Source organism: Carassius gibelio, chromosome B3 (assembly GCF_023724105.1).
Source record: "Carassius gibelio isolate Cgi1373 ecotype wild population from Czech Republic chromosome B3, carGib1.2-hapl.c, whole genome shotgun sequence".
In the NCBI taxonomy this organism is placed as follows: domain Eukaryota; kingdom Metazoa; phylum Chordata; class Actinopteri; order Cypriniformes; family Cyprinidae; genus Carassius; species Carassius gibelio.
In genome coordinates this window covers 44,367,131-44,389,105 of record NC_068398.1, presented here as the reverse complement: position 1 = coordinate 44,389,105, position 21,975 = coordinate 44,367,131, and the positions used below count along the sequence as shown (strand labels likewise).

The following is a 21,975-nucleotide window of genomic DNA, read 5'->3' as shown; positions in this document are numbered from 1 at the left end:
CCCCTGGTCACACCCCCTTGTTTAGCCCTTGTCTGCTTGATTGCTTTCACCTGATCCTCATGTTTACTGTCCTATATATTGGGGTTTCTTTCCTTGTGTCTCTGCTGGTTCGTTTTTGGTGTTTACTTGTCTCTTGGCCCAGAATTTATCCCTTTGAGCTTGATCATTATTTTTTTTTTTTTATCTCTTCTAGTTATGTATATCCTTTTTGGTCTCTAGTTTTGTCTAGTTTAAAAGAAAGGAAAGAAATATTGTGTGTATTCTAAACTCGTTTGGTTTCTCATTCGATTTAGATTTTCATCTATTCTTGTTTAAGTGATTCCAGTTTGGGATTTTGTTTTTATGTTCATACTCTTTGATCATATCTTTGGATAGCTTTTGGTTTTCTTTTACTTTGTTCTAACTTTGTCTTCAAATGTACGTGTCATTTTGAGCCTAGTCTTGTTTTTTTGTGTATTGTCCTGTCTTGCCCTCACTCAGACTTCCTTGCCACTGAACCCCACAACCACTGAACCCCACTGCCTGGAAGCGGCTCACCTCTCTGACGTGTCCAGTATCTGGTCTTGTGAGTCTCTACCTGGTGACTTTTGAGCTTCGCTTGAAGCTACGGGTTTCCTGTGTCTACCTATCTTGGACTGTCTCAGTGGTCATCCCTTCTGCCCGTATTGTTGTCTGCCCTGCCCATCTGTTTGAACCGTTACACTGCAAATTCCCCAGCTGTTCCCCAGTCTTTGTCTTGTTAATAAAATACCCTCGTCTGCTCATTCTGCATTTGGGTCCCATTTCTTGCAGATCCCTGACAGAATGTGTTTGCACGGGACTGTTGTTAAAGGGATTGATGACACGACAACAACCTTTCTTTCAGCAGAGGAAGTAGAGACTCACCTAGTGCTCAAAGAATTCCCTAAAACACTTTGGGCTTTATCTAAATTTGACTTGGGGCTGGTTAAAAATTGGGAACCAGTTCAAGTCACTCCAAAGTCTGATTACAGACTCCGTGAACACCAGTTTTATAATCATTAAGAGCAGCTGGGGTAAAATTCTCCTGTGCGTACATCTATTTTCCCTGTTAAAAGATAAAGAAACATGCGAACAAGATACTGTCAAACTTTTAGAACTTTTGGCTGCTGAGGGTCATAAGTCAGTTTGTAAAAGGGGAGGTGACATTTTTAGGTCATCACTAAAAATGGCAAATCTTTATCTGAGAAACTAAAAGAGACAATTAAAAAGATTCTAAAGCTTATCATGACAAAGCAACTAATGTCATTTTTGGGCATGTGTTTGTATTGTCGAATGTTCATTCCAAATTATGTTATCAAAGAATCGCCCCTGAACGCTTTGGCTCATGGGAAGGGCTTGCAACCCCATGACAAACTGACCTGGATTCCAGAAGCAGAGAAAGCATTAAAGAATATATTATTGCTACAAACATCACCAACACTGGGACTCCCAGAGCCAGAGAGAAACCGTTGATGAGAGAATGGGTTTCTGACTTCTGTTCTGCAGGGGTTCTCAACCTTTTGTTATTATTATTATTATTATCATCATCATCATCAGTAGGCCTATTATCATAACTAGGCTATTGCTATAATTGGGAATTGCTCCAGACCTCTGATATTAATATATGCTTTATTAAAATTATTACTAGGCCTAATAGTAGGCATCATCTGCATTTTTTACAGAAGCTTGCAGGTAGGTGATGTTAATGTGAGACCTGAGCCTGCTTTGCCTTGCAAAGATCCTCAATTCTTGGCTCAATGTTTGATAAACATAGCCTCAAATCATCCTCAATTTGTGCACGATTGCGGTATTTCGTTTTGAGTGCAGTCATTTTTGAGAATCCTGCCTCACACAAATACGCTGACACGAAAGGAAGGAGAATCTTCAAGGCAACGTCACAGCGTTGAGGGTATTCCTGCATCATTGCTGCCCAGAATGAGGAGAGGGCAGGAGTTAAAGAGTTAATTCAGTCTACCGTCACTCTTCAGCTCAATAAGCTGTTCCTGCATATCGATTGATAGCTCGTTTGCTGTGCACGCAAAAGAGTGATAATCCTCTTTAAAGTATGTCGCAAATTGTTTTCTCATTGCTGACAAGTGCTCAGACGCTGATTGAAACAGGGAGGAGAAATCGTGTGACGTGCCTGCATCAGTGATAAAGTCTGCGAAGCTGGGGAACATGTCGCAGTTCCCTCGACTGATACGCCCATGCCAGAGGTCTAGTTTTTGTGTGAAGGCGTGCACTTTGTTTGCAAGGAGCAAAATATGAGTTTCGCGGCCTTGCAAAGACAGGTTGAGGCCATTCAAGTGGTCAAATATATCGACCAAATTGGACGGAGATGCAAGCCACATAGTGTCATCCAGATGCTTCGCCAGATCTGATTTGATTTCTGTCAAAAACCACTTCACCTCCTCTCGCAGCTCATACAACCGCTGTAACACCCGACCCCTGGAGAGCCAGCGAACTTCAGTGTGCAGAAGCAGCTGTTCGTGCCCTGACCCCAAACAAGCGACAGTTTAGCGGCCGTGATTTGATTAGATTTATCATTTTCATGGACTGGTTCAGCACGGAGTCAAAGAGAACTGGCATTTTTTTTAGCAGCTAGTGCTTCGCGATGGACCATGCAATGTGTCCATTTCACAAGTGGAGCTCCTTGCTGAACGCGAGCAGCTAGGCCACGCTCACGCCCCGTCATTGCCCGCGCACCATCCCACACAACGTGCACCATCCCACACAACGCATCGGTCCCAAGCCAAACCATTTTCACGGATAAAAATATCAAGGACATTGAAAATGGCTTCTCCTGTAGTGTGTGACTGAAGAGGCCGGCAAAATGAGAGTCTCTGCGATTGTATGCGGTTTACCCAGTTTACCGATTCTTTTGACCACTACATACGATGCCTCCAAACACTGTTTAGACACAGTGCTGTGCACTGAAATGGTTGCCTGTTGCTGATGGAGGCCATCAAGCTTTCTTTTAAAATATTCAGCCGGTTTATTTTTAATGCCAGCATGCTTTGTTTCGAGGTGCCTTTTTAATTTGCAGGGCTTCATACTGTCGTAAGCCAGCACCTCGGCACACACGACACACTGAGGTCTCAGATCAGATACTGTAAACCTAAACTGCAGGTATGCTTCATCGTACCTTCGAAGCTTTTTTGCAGCTGGTGGTGCGTCGGTTGGCTTGTTGGTCCTCACAAGAAATTTCTCCATTTTTTTTGTGTTTACAATAAAGTTTAGGCAATATGTAACTGTGTGTGTGGCGTTGTTGAGAGACGTATCAGGGGCTAATCAGTCAGGACTCAGGCACGATCTTTAATTAACAAAATAATTATTTAACAGAAATTCAGATTTTATTTTAATACTAAATGATTGTAGTCCTCGTGTGTGTGTGTGTGTGTGTGTGTGTGAGTGAGTGAGTGAGTGTGTGTCTTAGTCGCGTGGGTAGTTTTAGCTAAGTGTAGCTAAAAAAATTACTGGCTAGGGCTGAGATTTGATATAATCTTTAAAAAGAATGTTTGTGGGTTTAGTCTTTAAAAAGACTGTTGGGGTTCTGTAGTAAAGGCCTATGTAATTCGAGATTGATAACAGAGCGAGAGCTGGCACAAGCGAACTTGGCAAGAGACTAGACTAGAGTGAATGGAGAGCTATGTTGTGAGTCAATTTAAATGCAGTGATTTATTTATTTTTTATGAGAGTGTGAACATTTACATTTGCACCCCGCTCTGTAAGCCAGGGCGGGAACAGCGGCGGCCATGCGCATGCGTGAGTCATTTGCAGCCTGGACGCGGATGGGTGTGTGTGTGTGTCTGCTCTCTGCTCTGACTGCAGGCTGGGACTGCTGCGCGAGGCTACTGAGACCGCCTGTGAGTGCTTTTGGACGGGAGAGGGGCTCACGGCAGCACCCGCTGCTCCCAAGAGAGCTGACAATTGACCATCACTTAATTTACCATCACCTCGCGATTGAAAATGTGACACTGATATGACAGTTCAACAAACAAGTTAATAATATTAAGTCACTTACATTTTAGACGTAATATTGACTGTTTTGGTCTATTTTAGCAACGAAAATAGATCCGATTAATCCATACAAAGATCACAACATAGCACATCTCACAGAAACACTCTCAATCGTGTTTTGAATGATTCAGTGTTTTGAACAAATCGTTTGAGTCAAAGATTCAATGACCCATTCACAAACATCTGTCTCATTCTGGATGAATCGGCCGTTTGAACGAATCGTTTAAAATTAACGACTCAATGACTCGCTTAATAAAGCCGCATCATCTGCATTTGCGCTCACTATCGACCAACCAATTTGTTCAAAACTTTTTCTTTTTTTTAATCAGTCCAAAAACATTTTAATTTTGATTCAGGAGTTATGTATATACAAAACTATAAATTTTATGACAGTGATACATTTTTTTTGCAAATTTTTATTTTTTTTTTCAGGTTTTTTTCCTCCTATCCTGTAGCCTACTCGCGCCAAGAGAGTGTCCACACCCCCCCACCGGTTGAGTACCAGTGTGTTACAGGATCATGGGGGAGACCTGTGGCCTATTTTTCGAGTAAGCCCGGTCCGATAGCTGCAGGCATACCAAAATTGCCTGAGAGCTGTTGCATCTTCAGAAAAAGCTATTTTAGCTACAAGGGAAATTGTGGGGTACTCTGATGTGACTTTGCTCAGGCCACACACAGTCTCTGTGATCCTATTGGAACAGAAAAACATCCCATTTGTGATCGGCTAGGTGGCTCAGGTACAATGCAATTCTATTAGAAATGGCAAACATCACAATTAAAAGATGCACAGTGTTAAATTCAGCTCCACTGCTCCCTACGAAGCAGGATGGGGAAGAACACGATTGTATTGCCACATTTTAACAGGTCTGTACACCAAGACCAGATTTAAAAGAAACCCCCTTAAAAATTGCTGACTTAATTCTATTCATTGATGGTTCAGTATCTAGAGACCCAAATAATTGGCAAAAACAGAGCAAGTTAAGCTGTAACCACTGCATATGCATCAAGAAGATCTGGAGCGCTCCACGCGCATTGCTCTGCGCAAGCGACTGAATTAGTAGCATTGACGGAGGCTTGCACAATTGCTGATGGACAAACAGTTACCATTTACACAAATTATTGTTATTCTTTTGGGGTTTGTTTTGATTTTGGGGCATTGTGGAAACACAGGAAATTTCTAAAGTGTGATGGTAAGCCTGATTTAAATCATGATAATATAGCAGCATTGTTTGAAGCAATTTTGTTACCAAAGTTAGTTGCTATCTGCAAATGCGTCACACATTCCAAGAGTTATGATTTTGTGATTTTAGGTAACAAGTAAGCTGATACTACGGCGAAGGACACAGCTATGAGAACAGAACCTTCTTTTACCTGTGTAACATTTAACAATGATTAATTCACACTCCCTTCTGATTATCTTACAGCTATGCAAGCTTTTGCCACAGCAGATGAGAAGAAATAATGGGTGAAGGTTGAAATAATGGGTGACAGACCATGTCTGCCAAAACACTTTTTCCCACACTATGCAAAACTTGTACATGCCTAGATCACATGAGTAAAGGGGGAATGTTTGATTTGCTAAATTAATATTGGTTCACAAAGGGATTTACTTCCTTTGCAGATGGGTATTCTCAATCATCTATGATCTGTGCCACAAGTAAAGTGGACAGAGGGCAAATTATGTCTCAAGTGGCACACCCAATTCCAAATCAGAGAATTGATAATATAATGTACAATTGAAAGCACAATTGATAATGCAAATAAAACCATCAGTCAGATGTGACATAAAAGAGAAAATTAAAGAAGTGTTGTGAGCAGACAGGACTGTCTTGGGTCAAAGCAATCCCCATTGTGTTAATGTACATGAGAATGACAAAAAGAACAGTCTAACTTGAGTCCATTTGAAATTTTGTTTGGCAGGCCAACTTCCAATGGAGTAGGACCAGAACCACAACCACTGTGATCTACAGCCTTGTGTGAAGATGACATGTTAAAGTGTAGTAGAAAGTTGTCTGTTGTTCTCTCTCAGATATCTTAGCAGGTAAAGGATGCTCTGCCAAAGCCAGCGAAAGGAGTCTTGCATGATATCAGGTCTTGCTGATAACACACATAACTGAGGTGAAAGTGGCAGAGGGAGCTACGTGGCTACATGCAAGTCACTGCAGGAAGGTTCCAGCGCCACCAGAGGTCTACAGCTCAGTGAAGTGATTGACCAGCGGTCCCGTGCCAAGGGGGACGTCTTGCTGACTTAGGTGAACAAACATACAGTGGTGAATGGGAGCTGAACACGAAGCAACATCACTGTGTGGGGGTGAAGTCAATGAAAAGAGCTGTTAGGAGACATACCATCCGACCACTGCAGTGAAACTACACGACCAACTCAACAAGAGGGAACACAGGCTGTGGAACGGAGCTGAAAAGTTCTTCTATACATGTAATACCATCACTTGGGGTCAGCCTTCTTCAAATTGAAGTCCAAATCACGAGGTATGAACTGATAAGTTTCATGAACACTACTAAGGTGATGATGGAAGGCATCAAGAAGGAACCACGAGGACTGAGGCCGACTGCACTGCAAGATTTGTACTGGACCAGCGCTCCGCATCTCCTGGTGGGATGTGTGTGTACTTGTGGGAACTGTATTCAAAACATGACTAATTCAATTCACAGGTTAACAGCTAGAGAAGTAAATGCCAATGATGATTGGGAATGGAATTGGTTTAAGGGTTTACGGCAGAAAGAAGAATACATTTGGGTTAATTGCCATCTCAGCACTGGCCATGAATTTATTTTTGCTGTGTATGTGGCCTTGTGTAGTGGGAATGATTAGAAGAGCTGCAAATTAAATCACGAAATCTTTAGTAGTTCATCAGATGTTAATGTACAATGACTTGTATATGTGAGTGCTTCTGATGTTGATGATGAAGACAATGAGATGCTAAAATCTGACACCAGCAGCAGCTCTACAGAAGAAGAGTAGTAAGCATTACATGCTGTAGAATAAAGAGGGTCTAAAGCAGGTCATTGTCCGTGTTACGAGATGATGCAACTGGAAGGAAAGTTAAGAAAGTTTTTTCTGTTTGAATATCACACTAAGATTTTTACATATAATCAAGTATAAGAGTTATTGTTTTCTTTATAGCTTGCTTATATGTTAGGAATGACCATGTTCCATAAAAAAAGACAATGCAAATGCTGTTTTTTCACCCTTGTAAGAGTAATGGTGTTTTAAATCATGAATTTACATGATTGATGTAAACTATAAGGGTAGTGTGTTCACAAATTTATCTACATTTAATCAGTATAAGTGATCAATAATGAACAAAAGGGAGGAGGGTTATGGACATTTTTAGTTTTGTTAATTTGGCATTGATTGCATTAATCTCATTTAAGTATCTTTTGTTAACATACATAGAAAAATGTAGTATATATAGTCGATAGGCACATTGAGTTATTTTATGTAACTTGTGCACGCAACTGCTTTAGGTTGAAAAACAACATTTGAAGGGAAACTGTGTACCAGGGATGGGGAGTTTTTGAGAGTTACCAGGCATCTAAGATGAGATGTGCATGAGATGTGCATGTGTTATGATGTGATGTGCACTGAGCAACTTGATTGGCTCAAGGGTCCTAGTCTGTCCTTCAATGTATCTTTTTACATTCTATAAAAAGTGGGCTGTGAGTCTGTGTGTTATCTCTTTGCACACGGACTCGGAAGCTGTGTGTAAACCAGATCATTCACAGCAGAGAATTAAAGCAATACAAAGACAAAACTCTGTTTGGTTTTTCATTCTCAGTCTCTACAAATTGTTATTGTATTAGAATTTCCACAACACAGCTTATTTTATTTTAAATTCGACAAGAAATGCTCAGAGGAACAGCAGGAGGAAACTCCTGCAATTTTGTCACGTTTGGTGATCCAGGAAACCCAGAGAGTTTCAAATGCAGGTGTGAGATTTTATTAAAGGGCAAATCCAAAAGGGTAAACAGTCCAGGCAGGGTCAAAACCAGAATATCCAATAACATAACAAACAAGAACACACGTCAAGAACAGACTCAGGAAAGTATCACACATAAGACAAGGACTCCGTGACACAGACTCAGACAGACCGGGTACAAATACACAGAAGGATAATGGGGAAACTGGAGACAGGTGGGGAACAATCAATTAACTAAAACAAGAAGGAAGGTGACCAAATAAGGGAACAGGAAGTGATAAGGTGACAGACACCGTGGGAACGGAGGACACCTAGTGGAAACCCAGGGAACACAACCCAGACACTGTGACAATTTTATGTTGTGACCATCCTGCTCGGCCGCCCTCTCCCCATCAAGTCCTCCCGTAGTAGCCACACCCTCACACCAGCAAGGCATGTAGGGTGCTAAAAGTTAGGCTAAAGTTAACGTTAGTGTCTGTCTATATGCACATTTTCTGGAGGGAAAATAATATTGGCAGTAGGCAGAGCAGAGGTAACTTATGATAGCATTTTATGTGTTATAGGAGGAGACAGGATTCAGCAGCCTAGCACAAACGCCATTCCCCAAGAAGACCTGTCATCAATAGATGAGGCTGCAAGCCAGCCCAAACTTGTACATTCCCAGCCACACAAATATCAGGGCAAGATAGCAGCTTATGAGGATAGACTTATTAATACGGGCTTCAAAGACTGGAAACATTTCTCTGAGGGTTGTGGCAAACATGAAGCCAGCAGGGCACATGCTGCAGCGCTGGGGAAAATGGATGGTTTCAAGCAATGTCAACAGTGAGGACGGCGAAATATTATTAACCAGCTGAAAAAGCGATGCCAGCGACAATTCCTTAATTGATAGACATAGACCTCCCGTTCTGTGCAAAACAAGAAATCCTATTGCGTGGGCAGCCGGAAAACCCAGATGCGTTAAACAAGGGTAACCTTTTGGAACTACTTGACCTGATTTCTAAATATGACCCAGAAATAAAAAGGTGACTGAATGAATTAACCAAGAATGGAAAACTACTCCACCACACTACAAAATGAGATACAGGAAATTCCAACATCACTCCTTGTCAAAAGACATATAGGCAGATTTGCATGATGAGCCAGACACATATTATGCGATTTTAGCAGATGAGTGCAAAGACTTGTCAAAACGACCAGCACAACGGCACATTGAAAGAACGGGCTGTGGGATTTGGAAACGGACTACATGACACAAGATGCTACATCAGCATAGATTTTGTAAGTGCTGGAGCCATAGCAGCTGGACCCGGTGCCGTGCGTCGGATTTTGTCGGGGAACAGAGGAAGGGTACATGCGATACTGAAGAAGACATTTCCCAACACTTTATATGTGCATTGTAACTCACATAGACTTAACCCTCTGGAGTCTAAGGGTATTTTTGGCACCTGGAGAAGTTTTGTCATGTTTTGACATTTGTGCTTTTTTCAGTTTCTTATACACATCTAAATGGCTAAATTCTAGTCTCACTGTAATCAGCACGAACTGGGCTATAATAATATGTGAGCAGCATATATGTACATGATTATGTTTTTGAGAAAACAAATCTTATGCGTGATTAGTGAAAAACCTAAAATGTTAAATCACTTGAATAAGGCAATAAAACACATACATAACATTGGTTCCCGGGACTGTTGAGAACTGGAGCTTGTAGCCTAGAATTTTTCTTTCTAAATTATGTGAAAATCATCTTGTTTACTCACTCACAGAAAACAATATATCGATTAACTTTTTGTTGGTAAAGTCATATGCGAGTATGCGTCAACTATCATGAATATCATTGTGATTTACACCTGAGAAGAGAAAGCCCTGCATAATGAGCTGCATCATGAGCCTTTCAGTCAGCTGTCACTGAGAGGGAAGGGTTACAAGAAAGAATGTGAGAACAAAATAAATGTATATAATTGTATGTTTGTAGTTTATTTAGCATATATTTAATTATCCCACAACATCATTTAACATCCACGTGTGAGTGCAGATAAACAGTTTATTAGGAACAGTGTTTGGAATAACGCTGTTTAAAAGAATGGTGTTAGGTAACGACGTTATTTTTTCAGTAACGGGGTAATCTAACTAATTACTTTTCCCAAGAGGCAGTGTAGAGAAAAATAAATCTCTGATAGCCGAGGCACTCCATAATTAAAATGTCTTCATTGCAAAAATGACATGTCCTAAATGGACAACTTTAAAATGCCCACGCGTAGCGGCATGAGGCCTTCTTCAGGGCATAGTGAAGCAGATAAAAAAACTGATCTTATAATGACAAAGACACACAGGTAGAAGCAAACACACAGGTGCTGACAATCAGTATTGAAGGTCTGCAGGTAATTACTAGGACATGCCTCTCACACAGTTCTCAGCACTAAAGCTATTAGTCACAATTATAAACAGAAAGGCTGCGTCCGAAATCCCATACTTAATGAGTAGGTACTAAATTTCAATAAGTACTTACTTAACGAGCGCTAACAAAGTACGTACTCTACAGCCAAATCTCGTTGAGTATGAATTAATTCCGCCATGTTTACGTTATCATGTGACCTATGACGTTATAACAACTTCAAATATATGACTGACTGCTACAGGTTTAATATTTACTACCTAAATATTTTGATGTTGATGCAATTTGCTCCTTTTGTGGTCGGTCTTGTTGAATACACAAATGCCCTTTTATTGTTATTGTAGTTTAACCGATATATTTGTGTTGTTTTTATGTTTTAACTCTATTGAAATGACCCACAGTTCAATCCTTGAAGATTAAACCCTTCATAGCATCAGTAACACCACTGCCCAGGATGGCTACCAGCCAAGCGCCACAGCACAAGATGGCCACTAACCCAGCGCCACAGCCCAAATTGGCCACCTGTCCAGCGCCACAGCCCAAGATGGCCGCCAGCTTAGAGCCACAGCACAGGATGGCCGACTCAAACTCTGAGTCGCCAGTCAAGGAGCCACCAACTCGCCATCGTAGAGGGCGGAGGACGAGGAGACAGGCTTCTACTGTTCCTCAAAGCCTGGAGAACGTTCCCGAGCAGGCCGCTGCCGTCCAGGGGGACGTTCCCGAGCGGGCCACAGCTGTCCAGGAGGACATTCCCGAGCGGCTGCTGCCGTCCCCGAGGCGGTGCCCGAGGCCGTTCCCGATGCAGTGACCGATGCTGTTCTGGTGACCGAGGCGGTGCCCGAGGCCGTTCCCGATGCAGTGACCGAGGCGGTGCCCGATGCTGTTCAGGAGGTCGAGGCGGTGGCCGATAATGTTCCGGAGGCAGAGGCTGTGCCCGATGCCGGAGGCCGAGGCGGTGCCCGATGCTGTTCCGGAGGCCGAGGCGGTGCCCGAGGTCGTTCCCGATGCGGTGCCCGATGCTGTTCTGGTGACCGAGGCGGTGCCCGAGACCGTTCCAGAGGCAGTGCCCGAAGCCGAGGCGCCTCAGGTCTCCACAGACAGTTCAGAGTCGAGTCAGGTTCCGGTGGACTCTCCGGAGTCGAGTCAGGTTCCGGTGGACCCTCCGGAGTCGAGTCAGGTGCCAGTGGACCCTCCGGAGTTGAACTAAATGGTGATGTGTTAATTCCCTTTATCCAACACAAGAGCTCCACAATTTATCAACAACACTAATGGTCAAATGAAATAGATAACTTATGTTTACTTAATGTAGATTTACTTATTTACATTACTTAACATTCATCTAAAGCAATGTAGACAGTTGATTCTACATAATAACACACACATCTCTCACTCAGATGTCTGTTCATGTGATTTGCTGTTCTCTTAGAACATTTCTCTGTCTCATATTAAACAGACAATTAATCATCTTTAAGATGTATATGGTTCATGCAAATCCACTTTGGAGACGTACATGTGCTTACTGGAGATCCGCTGTTCGCTTTACATAATAAAACATGTTTTGATGTTGTTTTTCATCACAAATATACTATGATGTTACTGGCTAGCGTCTTTACACCTTAACAAATCAACAGTTTACTCTACAGTAGCTCAACAAATAAGATTTTATGACCTGGGAACCGTGTTTTGTTTTATAATACTCACCTTTGTAAACACCCTCTACTCTGCTCTCCTTCACGTTCGATGACGATTTATCCTTTCCGCATGGCATTCTGGGATTGAAAAGTATCCATCGATGAACCCTTCAGAATCTTGGCTGAAGCAGTAGGACATCCGGGGATTACTCGCCTACTGTTTTATGGTTTAAGGTTTCGAACGTACTTCTTTCTTCACATACTTTTTTTTTTTTTTTTTTTTTCTTTCTTTCTTCTATATAGTAGGTGAGTAGGCATATTAGAACGCAAATTAAGTATACGTACAACTGAATCTCGTGACTAATTTGTCGCATACTGCTTTTTCCATACTATATAGTAGAGAAGTATTCGATTTCGGACGCAGCCACACAGAGGCAACAGATAGCATGCATGTATATATTCATGCATACATTGCTAGGGCACGCCTTTCACATGGTTCTCAACACCTAAGCTGCTGGTCACAACAATAAACAAAGAAGCAATAAATAGCATGCACATACATTCATGCATATACTACTCAGGCACACCAAAGCAAAAAGCAAAAACACAAGCAACAGGTAGCATGCATATATTAATGCTTACACCTTCATGTATACATATGCATACACATATACATTTACAATATATTTAAAGAGTAGTTACAGGAAAGAACAATATTACAAAATCACAGAAAACGTCTATAATCTATCTCCTCATTTAATCCTGGACAGTCCATTGCTTTGAAACTCCATATCCAAAAGGTTTAACGTTGCAATAACTGTTTTAAAATATCATCTCCACATATTGATTTTTTTATAATTTCAATGCCCTGAATTCTCAAAGATAAAGGGTCACTATGGTGTATTTCTTTATAGTGTTTGGCCATAGGGTAATCTTCGTTATTGACTCTAATTGCGTATTTGTGTTCATAAAACCACTCTTTTAGTTTTCTTTTAGTTCTGCCCACATAGAAACACCCACATGGGCATTGTAGGAGGTAGACCACATATTCAGAGTTACAGTTAATAAAACCATTAGTCTTAAATTCACTCTGCGTTCTCAGATCACACTTTGAATGACACCCTCACAATGACTGCAAGATCCACACCTATAGGTTCCCCACAACCCTTTTTCTAGCCATGTTTTTTGTCTAGGACCTGGAAGGTAACTTCTTACAAGTTTGTCCCTTATGGATGGTGCCTTCTTGAACACAGTCATAGGTGGCTCTGGAAAAATGTCTTTCAGAATAGAATCACTTTGAATCAACCCCCAATTGGACTTAATTATTTGTTTCACTTCAGAGGCACTACTACTATATTGGGTAACAAAGACAGGTCTAGAGTTGTTCTTAGCCATGTCTTTCCTCCGCTTTTTTTTTTCTTTAGTAGATCAGAGCGTGTTGTCGAGCGTGTCATAATGTCATATCTTGAGCCTGCATTTTCGAAACCAGAGTCATTATTGCAGATTCGTCTAAACTGAAATTGTCCAAAAGGAATGTTATCTTTCAGGTTCCTTAGATGGAAGCTGTCAGCCCTCAATTAAGTGTTTCTGTTAAGCTTTTCCTATATATTGTTGTGTGCAAAAGATTATTGTCATCTATGGAGATAGTCAAGTCCAAAAAATTAATAGATGTTTTTGAATGTTCAATTGATAGTTTTGTATTAGGGTTAGGTGTATTGATGTACTCATAGAACTGCAAAAGTTCTTCCTCATTCCCAGACCAAACAAAGAGGATATCATCAATAAAGCGTCCCCAAAATACTATCTTGTCACAGAATTTGTTAATAGATCGATTATATATGTATTGCTCTTCCCAGTGACCTAAAAATAAATTGGCATAATTAGGAGCAAAACATGCACCCATCGCTGTGCCCTTGAGTTGTCTAAAGAAATCGTCTTGGAAGAGGAACACATTATTGTGTAAAATCCATTCTGTGAGAGAAAGTAAAAAATGGTTGGGTGGTGATGTCTCCGACTTATGTAACAAATAATGGTGGTCAATATTGGTATATAGGGAGGCTACATCTAGAGTCACCAAATAACATTTGACATTTGTGATATTCATGAGTTTACACAGCACATCAGTATTGTCTTCAATGAAAGGAGGGAGATCCCGCACTAGAGGTTTTATAAAAAAAAGTCCACAAATTGGGAGCAGGGCTCAGTCAAAGATCCATTGCCTGAGATAATGGGTCTACCCTCGGGTTGTTCTAAATTCTTATGGATCTTCGGCAACATGTAGAAACATGGCATCTAGGGATTCTCATTCATTAGAAAAGTAAATTCCTTGTCTGAGATCGGTCTCTACCAAAGGATAAAATGTTCCTTAGTTCGTTGTTCATTTGAACAATTGGATTTCTCTGCAATTGTTCATAATAAATATTATTTCCTAGTTGTCTTTGTACTTCAATCATACATGAACATTTATCCATTACTACAACTGCACCCCCTTTGTCAGCAGGCTTTATTATTATCTGCTCATTCTTTGTTAGAGAATTCAGTGCATCTCTTTCGCGTTTTGAAAGATTGTGTTTTATTCTGTTCTGTCTTTTGTCAAACATATTGTCTACATCATGAGAAACCTTTTTGGTAAAAGCAATCAAGGTGTGATTAGAACTTAGGCTTAAAATGTCTCTTGGCATCATGAGTGGTATCAAAGTTCAATTCAGGTGTGCTATTCAAGAGTTTATTCGACTGATGGTACCATACCTTCAAATGAAGGTTTCTGTAGAACCTAAAAAGGTCCACCTTAGTTTTAAATGCATTAGCTTCACTTGTAGGGGAAAAAGTCAATCCTTTTGATAGCACAAAAGGATTTGGTCAAGTTCTTAAAAAGCCACGTTGGAATCTTCGGAACCAAAAGAAGAATGCAAATTAATATGGTAATAATAATGGTAATTAATATCTCTAAATATATATTAACTCAAGACTCTGTAAATATGCTCCCTTCCTTCCTAACCTACCTGAAATCTTATTGCACAACGGCAGAGAAGTTGCAACTCTCACTGGCCAATGCCAGCCAAGATGGCAAATGAGTGCGGGGCACCGCCACTACATAATTCGCCGTGTTGGCGGCATAAACTCAGAATCTTCCTCTTTCATTTTCACCTTAAATTTTCTCTTGACGCAATGATAAATGTATGTCTGACCATTGGAACGAACCAAAAAAAAAAAACACACAAAAAAAGCTAGAAAATCACATTCATGATCACATTTGCCTACATTGACGCTGATGCATTAAAGAGGAGGGGCTCCCCTGTTCCGAGCTGGCGGCTCTGTTGACGCATTCGTTCCAATTAACTGCCGTGGCCAAGGCGACATCTACATTACATTTACATTTACTCATTTACCAGACGCTTTTATCCAAAGCGACTTACAAATGAGGACAGTGGAAGCAATCAGAATCAACAAAAAGAGCAATGATATATAAGTGCTATGACAAGTCTCAGTTAGCTTAACACAGTACATGTAGCATGAGCTCTTAAATAATATAATAAATAAAAAGAAAAACAGAATAAAAAAAAAGAATAGAGCAAGCTAGTGTTAGAGGTCTTTACACACAATATATATATATATATATATATATATATATATATATATACACACACACACACACACACACACACACATATACACTCACAATTGCAAAATAAATTAAAATAAAATAGAGTACAAAAAGATTAGAAAGGTAAATTGATTTTTATATATATATATATATATATATATATATAATTAGAATATACATCTATGCTCTCCTCTGATGTCGTTCTCATACTCACACTCCAGTCTCGTGGGGGGCGGAAATGGGCGCCTTTGAGATGAGATGAGATGCAGACCGCCATGAAACCCGACAGAAGAAGAAGAACTTCGTGTCGCTCGCCGGTGACGTCACCACGCGCGCCTCGGCTCTCTTCTGAGGTGAGAAGCAGTTGACGGTAAACACACTTCATACAGTTACAGAGTTCGCTCGTTACAGCCGTTCTTCACGGGGTCGTTCGTGTGGTGCACTGCTAAATGTGTGCGCGTGCGTCTGCTGACCGGAATAATCGTGTAGCAGCGATGTGAGGAACACTGTTACATTCAGTCAGACTTCTGAGATGTGTTCGTGTGTGTGTGTCTCTTGATCGAAAGAGTGATCTGTGAGGAGAAGTAATGCTGTCTAAGTGCCGTGTATGCGCGACATGTGAGTTCAAACAGGTGTAAATGATTCTTCTCCCTCTGACAGGTGTGTATTCCTCGGTGTGTGTGTGCTTCTCAGTGTCTGACTGATGAATGAATGAACGCTGGAGTGTTTTCATCTCCTGAAGATCACACAGAGATCATGAATGAAGCAGAAGCAGAGTCCTGCTGGATCACGCAGGAGGTCATCGAAGAACAGATAGGTTTGTGTTTGTGTTTCCTCAAACAGTTCATCAGATGTGTGTGTAACACAGTTATATACTGAAGGAGTGAGGAGTCAGATTATATGATAGAGCTGCACAGTTAATCACTGTATGGTTGTGATTCAGTCACTCATGCAGTCATTTAATCAATCGGTTCTTCTGTCTAGTAAACCTTTGAGTATGATTTATCAAACGACACGACACAAAATCACTCACTGCTCTTCTTCTGCTCTCTTCTGTAGTGTTGATAGTGATTAAGCTCTCTCTCTCTCGTAGTAGTAGTAGTAGTAGTTTATTTCTTCAGTCATTCAGACATAACAACATACACAAACAGAATTATTATAGTACAGCAATGACTGAAGGCGTTTAGGCTGAAGTGAAACACTTATTGATGCCTAGCGCAATTTACACCAAGATTTAAATACCCAGCATGAGGCAACAGAAAGCAGCAAAGTGGAAACAGATGTAAGAATATTACCAGCTTTATAAAAACGGCTCATATGAATAACATATTAATGAAGATATTTTTCAAATGTAAGCCATTACTAATAACATTACACAAGTCACCTTGTTAATTTCCCTCTAAACATTCTATTATACTGCCATTTTAAACTTATTAAACTCAACTTATTAATCTCATTAAACTTATTTTAATGGTATTTAAACTAAATAACATAATTCTAATGCAATATAGCTACCCATCACATTTGATTTAAAAAAAAATTTTTTTTGAACACCTTTATTGATATAGATTGTTTTAATGTGTCATCCTTGCTATTCCATAGATTTACAACCTCTAACTGAGAAACACCTCCCTTTGGTATTGGTCCTGGCCTTATTTTTTGATAGACCCCGATTCCTCTCAAATTATATTGAGTCTCTCTGGGCTTGAACCTCTCCTGAATACAGACTGGAAACTTGAGATTGTGAACCTGATACATCATTGGAGCTGAGCTAAGATCAACTAAATCCTGTAGTTTCAATGCATTTAATTGAATAAATAATGTGTTAGTTGGTGCATAATAATTAACTCTGTTAACAATTCTAATAGCTTTCTTCTGCACTATGAAGATAAGGTTTGATAATAAATAATATTATAATATAATATAATTATTCCCCCAAATTTCTACAAAATAATTTAGGTACAGAAGAATTTGTGAATTATATAATATATATAGTACATTTTGATTTTTACATGATTTAATTTTACACATTATACCAATTATTTGAGATATTTTTGTCTTTAGAAAGTTTATATTTAATTTCCAGTTGAGTTTATCATCAATATGGATTAGAGCTGAAACAACGAATCGATTTAATCGATTAAAATCGATTATTAAAATAGTTGTCAACTAATTTAGTCATTGATTCGTTGCTAAACAACTTATTTGCTGTAAGCGGCTCATTTCGTGCATATTTCAAATCTGCGATGACCAAAGTGTGGCAGTAATGAGCCACCGGGGGTTTTACTCAGCCAGTACAACTGGAGAAGTAGCAAATAGCCAATAGCTGGCCTCGTTTTATGTCACGTGCTTCCCGAACAGCGTCTCTGCAGCATTCAGCGGGATGTGGGAGTACTTTACTTTGAGCCTTCAAAAAAGAAGATTAACCTGTAAACTCTGCACTACTGAACTGTTTAAGGGGCCGTTCACATGTCGTGTCTTTTGTGCGCTCAAGTTCGTTATTTCCAATGTAGGTGCGCAGTATGTGTGCTCATAATGGAAGCGACGCGGTCGCGGCGCGTACGGACCGCATCGAGTTAAAAACATTTCAACTTTTCAGAATGCTGCAAGCGCACCGCGGGTCATGTGACAAGAACTAAATAATCAGCTTCATCCTTTCCTGTAATAACGTTAAAAGCTCAGCCAAGATGAAGGATCATAGCTGTATATGGATTTCCATTTTTAAATAAATAATTTTTTTTTTTTTTTTCTGGACAACCTTCTGATGGATTTTACTTTAAATTGTGAGTTCCATTCAGGTTCCATGCCATTGGCACTTTATTTTAAGGATTGTTTAGATTTTCACAGCATAAGCTATAAAGCTGTTTCCCAGTAAATAATAAAATACAGCGCACTGCAATTTTATTCTGTTTTATCCTTATTCTTCGTGAAAATATGTTCTGAAAGATTCCTTAATAAGCTTTGTTTGGAATGTTAAACTACTTTAGGAGCTCTAAGGACTGCCATGGTGAAAACATTATTTGAAATCTTGTGAAATTTGCTAGAGTATGGGTCAGTGTTTTGATTGCAGAAGAGTTCGTCAAAGGATTGCTAACACGTAATAAAACAACTCCAGGTATATTTTTGATGAGGATATGACAATGCAAAATGGTTAAAATCTCTTAAAAATCTATGCTGAATGATAAAACCCCTTTATTAATAATTTACTTGGGGAAAAAATTGAAAAAAACTAAAATATAAGTACATAAACCGATTCATCGAGTAATCGTAAAAATAATCGACCGATTAATCGATTATCAAAATAATCGTTAGTTGCAGCCTTAATATAGATACCCACAAATTTTGTTACACACTCTCTCAATTTCTATATGATTAATTTTGATTGGTTTCTCAATTTTTCTATTACCAAAAATAATATATTTAGTTTTAGTCAAGTTCATTGATAATTTGTTATAATCAAACAAATAAAGTTTTTAATTTGGAAAGCTCTTTTTCCACTATCTCCAAGAGGAACTCTAAATTTTGTCCAGAGCAATAGAGACTAGTATCATCGGCAAACAAGATACAATTTAACTTTATCAGGACCTCCGGAATGTCATTTATATACATTACATTATTATTATGTACAATGTACATTATGTACATTACAGTTTATGTACAACCGCTTTGGCCCCAGTATAGAGCCCTGTGGAACTCCATGCGTTATGTTTGTTATTTCAGAGTCAAAGTTGTAAATATGTACGTATTGATCTCTGGCACTAAGAAAATCTCTCAACCAATCATGGGAAATGCCTCTGATACCATATCGTTCTACTTTAGCCAAAGCTGATTGTGATCTATGGTATCAAATGCCTTGTTCAGGTTGATAAAAACACAGACAGTACTCTCCATTATCAATCGCTGTGGATATTTATTTATATATATATATATATATATATATATATATATATATATATATATATATATATATATGTGTGTGTGTGTGTGTGTGTGTGTGTGTGTGTGTGTATACAGCTGAGATTATGCAGTGTTTCTTTACATTTTGTTATTTTGCCAATAGGTAAATGTTATTGTAAAAACTTCATTGTCCCCTAAAGTTCGTTCCCCAATTTGTTCTGCAGCATGATAGAATTTAAACCACATATAAGACAAGACATCACGCAACATTAGTAGCACATTAAGAAAACAAAATAAGAAAATCAGAATCAGAATGAGCTTTATTGCCAGGTATGTTTACACATACGAGGAATTTGTTTTCGTGACAGGAAGCTCCGCAGTACAACAGAATGACAGCGACAGAACATAAAACACATAATAAAAGAATAAAAAATACAAACATTTTTAAAACTACCTCTTCCTGAGGTCTGAATTCAATTTCACTTTTTTTTTTTTGCAAGATTCAACGTTAAACTCAATTCAATGCAAGCCTTACAAAGAGCAGTCATCTGTGTCCTGTCAATATTAAATTAAGCTAATTTCTGCAGACGACAGTCTTTGTTGGCTCATCTGTAGGGCTGTCACTTGAGAAAAATCTAATTCGAACAGATCTCAAATATCATGCATGTATTCGAATATATATTTGAATATCTGCGTGACCTCCCGCGCATCAAAAAAATGAAACACACCGTAATGGAAATTCAATCACAAATTTATTAACAGTGACCATCACAAACAGGACTTCACGTGCGACATTGCAGAAAATGTGCATTCACAAATGTAGCCTATGTTGATCCAAATATGGAAAGCACTTTCGAATTTAATAATATGAGGTTCTCTCCAGAGATGTTTTGCCACATTTCTTCAATTAAGGATGATAGCTATAATATATGGTGTTTCCATTTGCCTGAACTTTTTCAAGCAAGTTGCGGGGCAAACCGAAAATCCAGCCCTCTCCTTCACTACTGATACTGCAACTAGTCTTGTTTTTATGTGTTCAATCACTGGCATTTTTCATATTTCTTTTTTTTTTCTCCCTTAAAAACAAATTTGGCCATTCTGATGCTCAATTTTACTGAACTAATGGCTGTTTATGACTATTTGAATTGAATTCTGCCAAAGTGGGCGCTTGTATGTGTTTGGTAAATGCCTAATGTTGTGTGACTAGGTCTGATCATGTCTGAAAATAATATATGAAACAAAATAATTTAACAAAAAAATTAGGCTATAGCTTATATTTCTTAAGTACATTTTTAAATTAGTGTAAAAAAAATAATAATTGTAAAACTAAAAAAAATAAAATAAATTAATTGAGCATGGTGGGCCGCATTTGAATTTGTGATGGGCCGCGGGTTGAGATGATGATGCTGCTAGCTCCATGGTCATTTAATAGGCCTAGCCTATGCTGCAATGTTTCTTTTACGCGGCTGAAAATAACCGTGCTTTCTGTTACTGAGCCTGTGTCTGTCACTTGTCCTCTTAAAAGTGGAAGCTTGTGCGTAGCTTTGTTGCATTATATTGAAACTTTGTTGATGTTTTTATTGTCATGCGTGTTCTGGTTATTTGCGCATGATTAAACATGACTCTTTATATGGTGATAAAAGAAAGCTTTGTTGTGGTTTTTTTTTTTTTTTTAAGTGGGGATTGGGGGTGCGGACATAGAAGGGGGTGCGCAGGAAAAAAAGTTTGGGAGCCGCTGGCCTAGCCTAATTCATTTCTTAATATTGCTTGCAAGAAACACCAGTCTATCAACTTGATCTGGATCAAGTGCAGCTCTTTTTATTAACCCAAGATGTTTCCAGACACTACATTTAAGATGCGCTGGGGTTGTAATTGTCCACTTCAAAACAGGGGAGCTATTATTAGCTATTAGTTATGAGTTATGAGTCTTTACTTTTTTGTGTGTCACTCAGACAAAACAACTCCAAAAATGCCTTCAGGGCTTGTGAAATAGTTTTGTTTGGTATATTATTTTGCCATTTTCATTCATTTTATGTTACTGGATTAACTCAAAATGAATTGACAAGACCACGGTGGATGATTTGGTGCGCAACAGATCATGAATGTCATTGACTAATATCTTGTCTTTTAAAAGTATAAACATGATCATGAATGTGAAAGTGAATTGCAAGTGTGGATTTAAAAGCAATCTTAAGACCCCGTATATTGATAGTGGTTATCATTAGTGGGTAAATTATGTACAGTATCTCCAACCCTTACTGGGTTATCAATAAGGCGTTTATTCACTGCTGTGAAATTTTCTTCTGCACTGGATATCTTCCATCTTTTACAGTTTAAACCTGTTGAAATCTCTGAAAAGCTTTCTTATATTGGTCTTTATGAATTTGATGCCATCATTTAAAACTGAATGTCATAAGACTGACATATCCCACGAAAACCATCCTTGACTATTCAAATTATAATTCATTATTAATTGTTTAATCTTGA

At 39.1% G+C, this 21,975-nt stretch overlaps 1 protein-coding gene across 7 annotated transcripts in view; it reads left to right on the top strand.

Annotated features, from left to right (window-relative positions):
* LOC127952766 (gastrula zinc finger protein XlCGF8.2DB-like) overlaps positions 1 to 21,975 on the top strand; it is a 94,546-nt gene that overhangs the window by 66,499 nt on the left and 6,072 nt on the right. For 2 of the 7 annotated variants that reach the window (XM_052551490.1, XM_052551491.1), the window contains exon 2: positions 16,285 to 16,408. The exons of 1 other annotated variant lie outside the window; for it this stretch is intronic. In XM_052551490.1, coding sequence (XP_052407450.1) covers positions 16,303 to 16,408 — 106 coding nt within the window. In that variant the 5' untranslated portion in view covers positions 16,285 to 16,302. Of the gene's footprint in view, positions 1 to 15,846; positions 16,409 to 21,975 lie in introns of those variants that run through there. 4 more of the 7 variants (XM_052551485.1, XM_052551488.1, XM_052551486.1 and 1 more) reach the window with 4 other exon arrangements.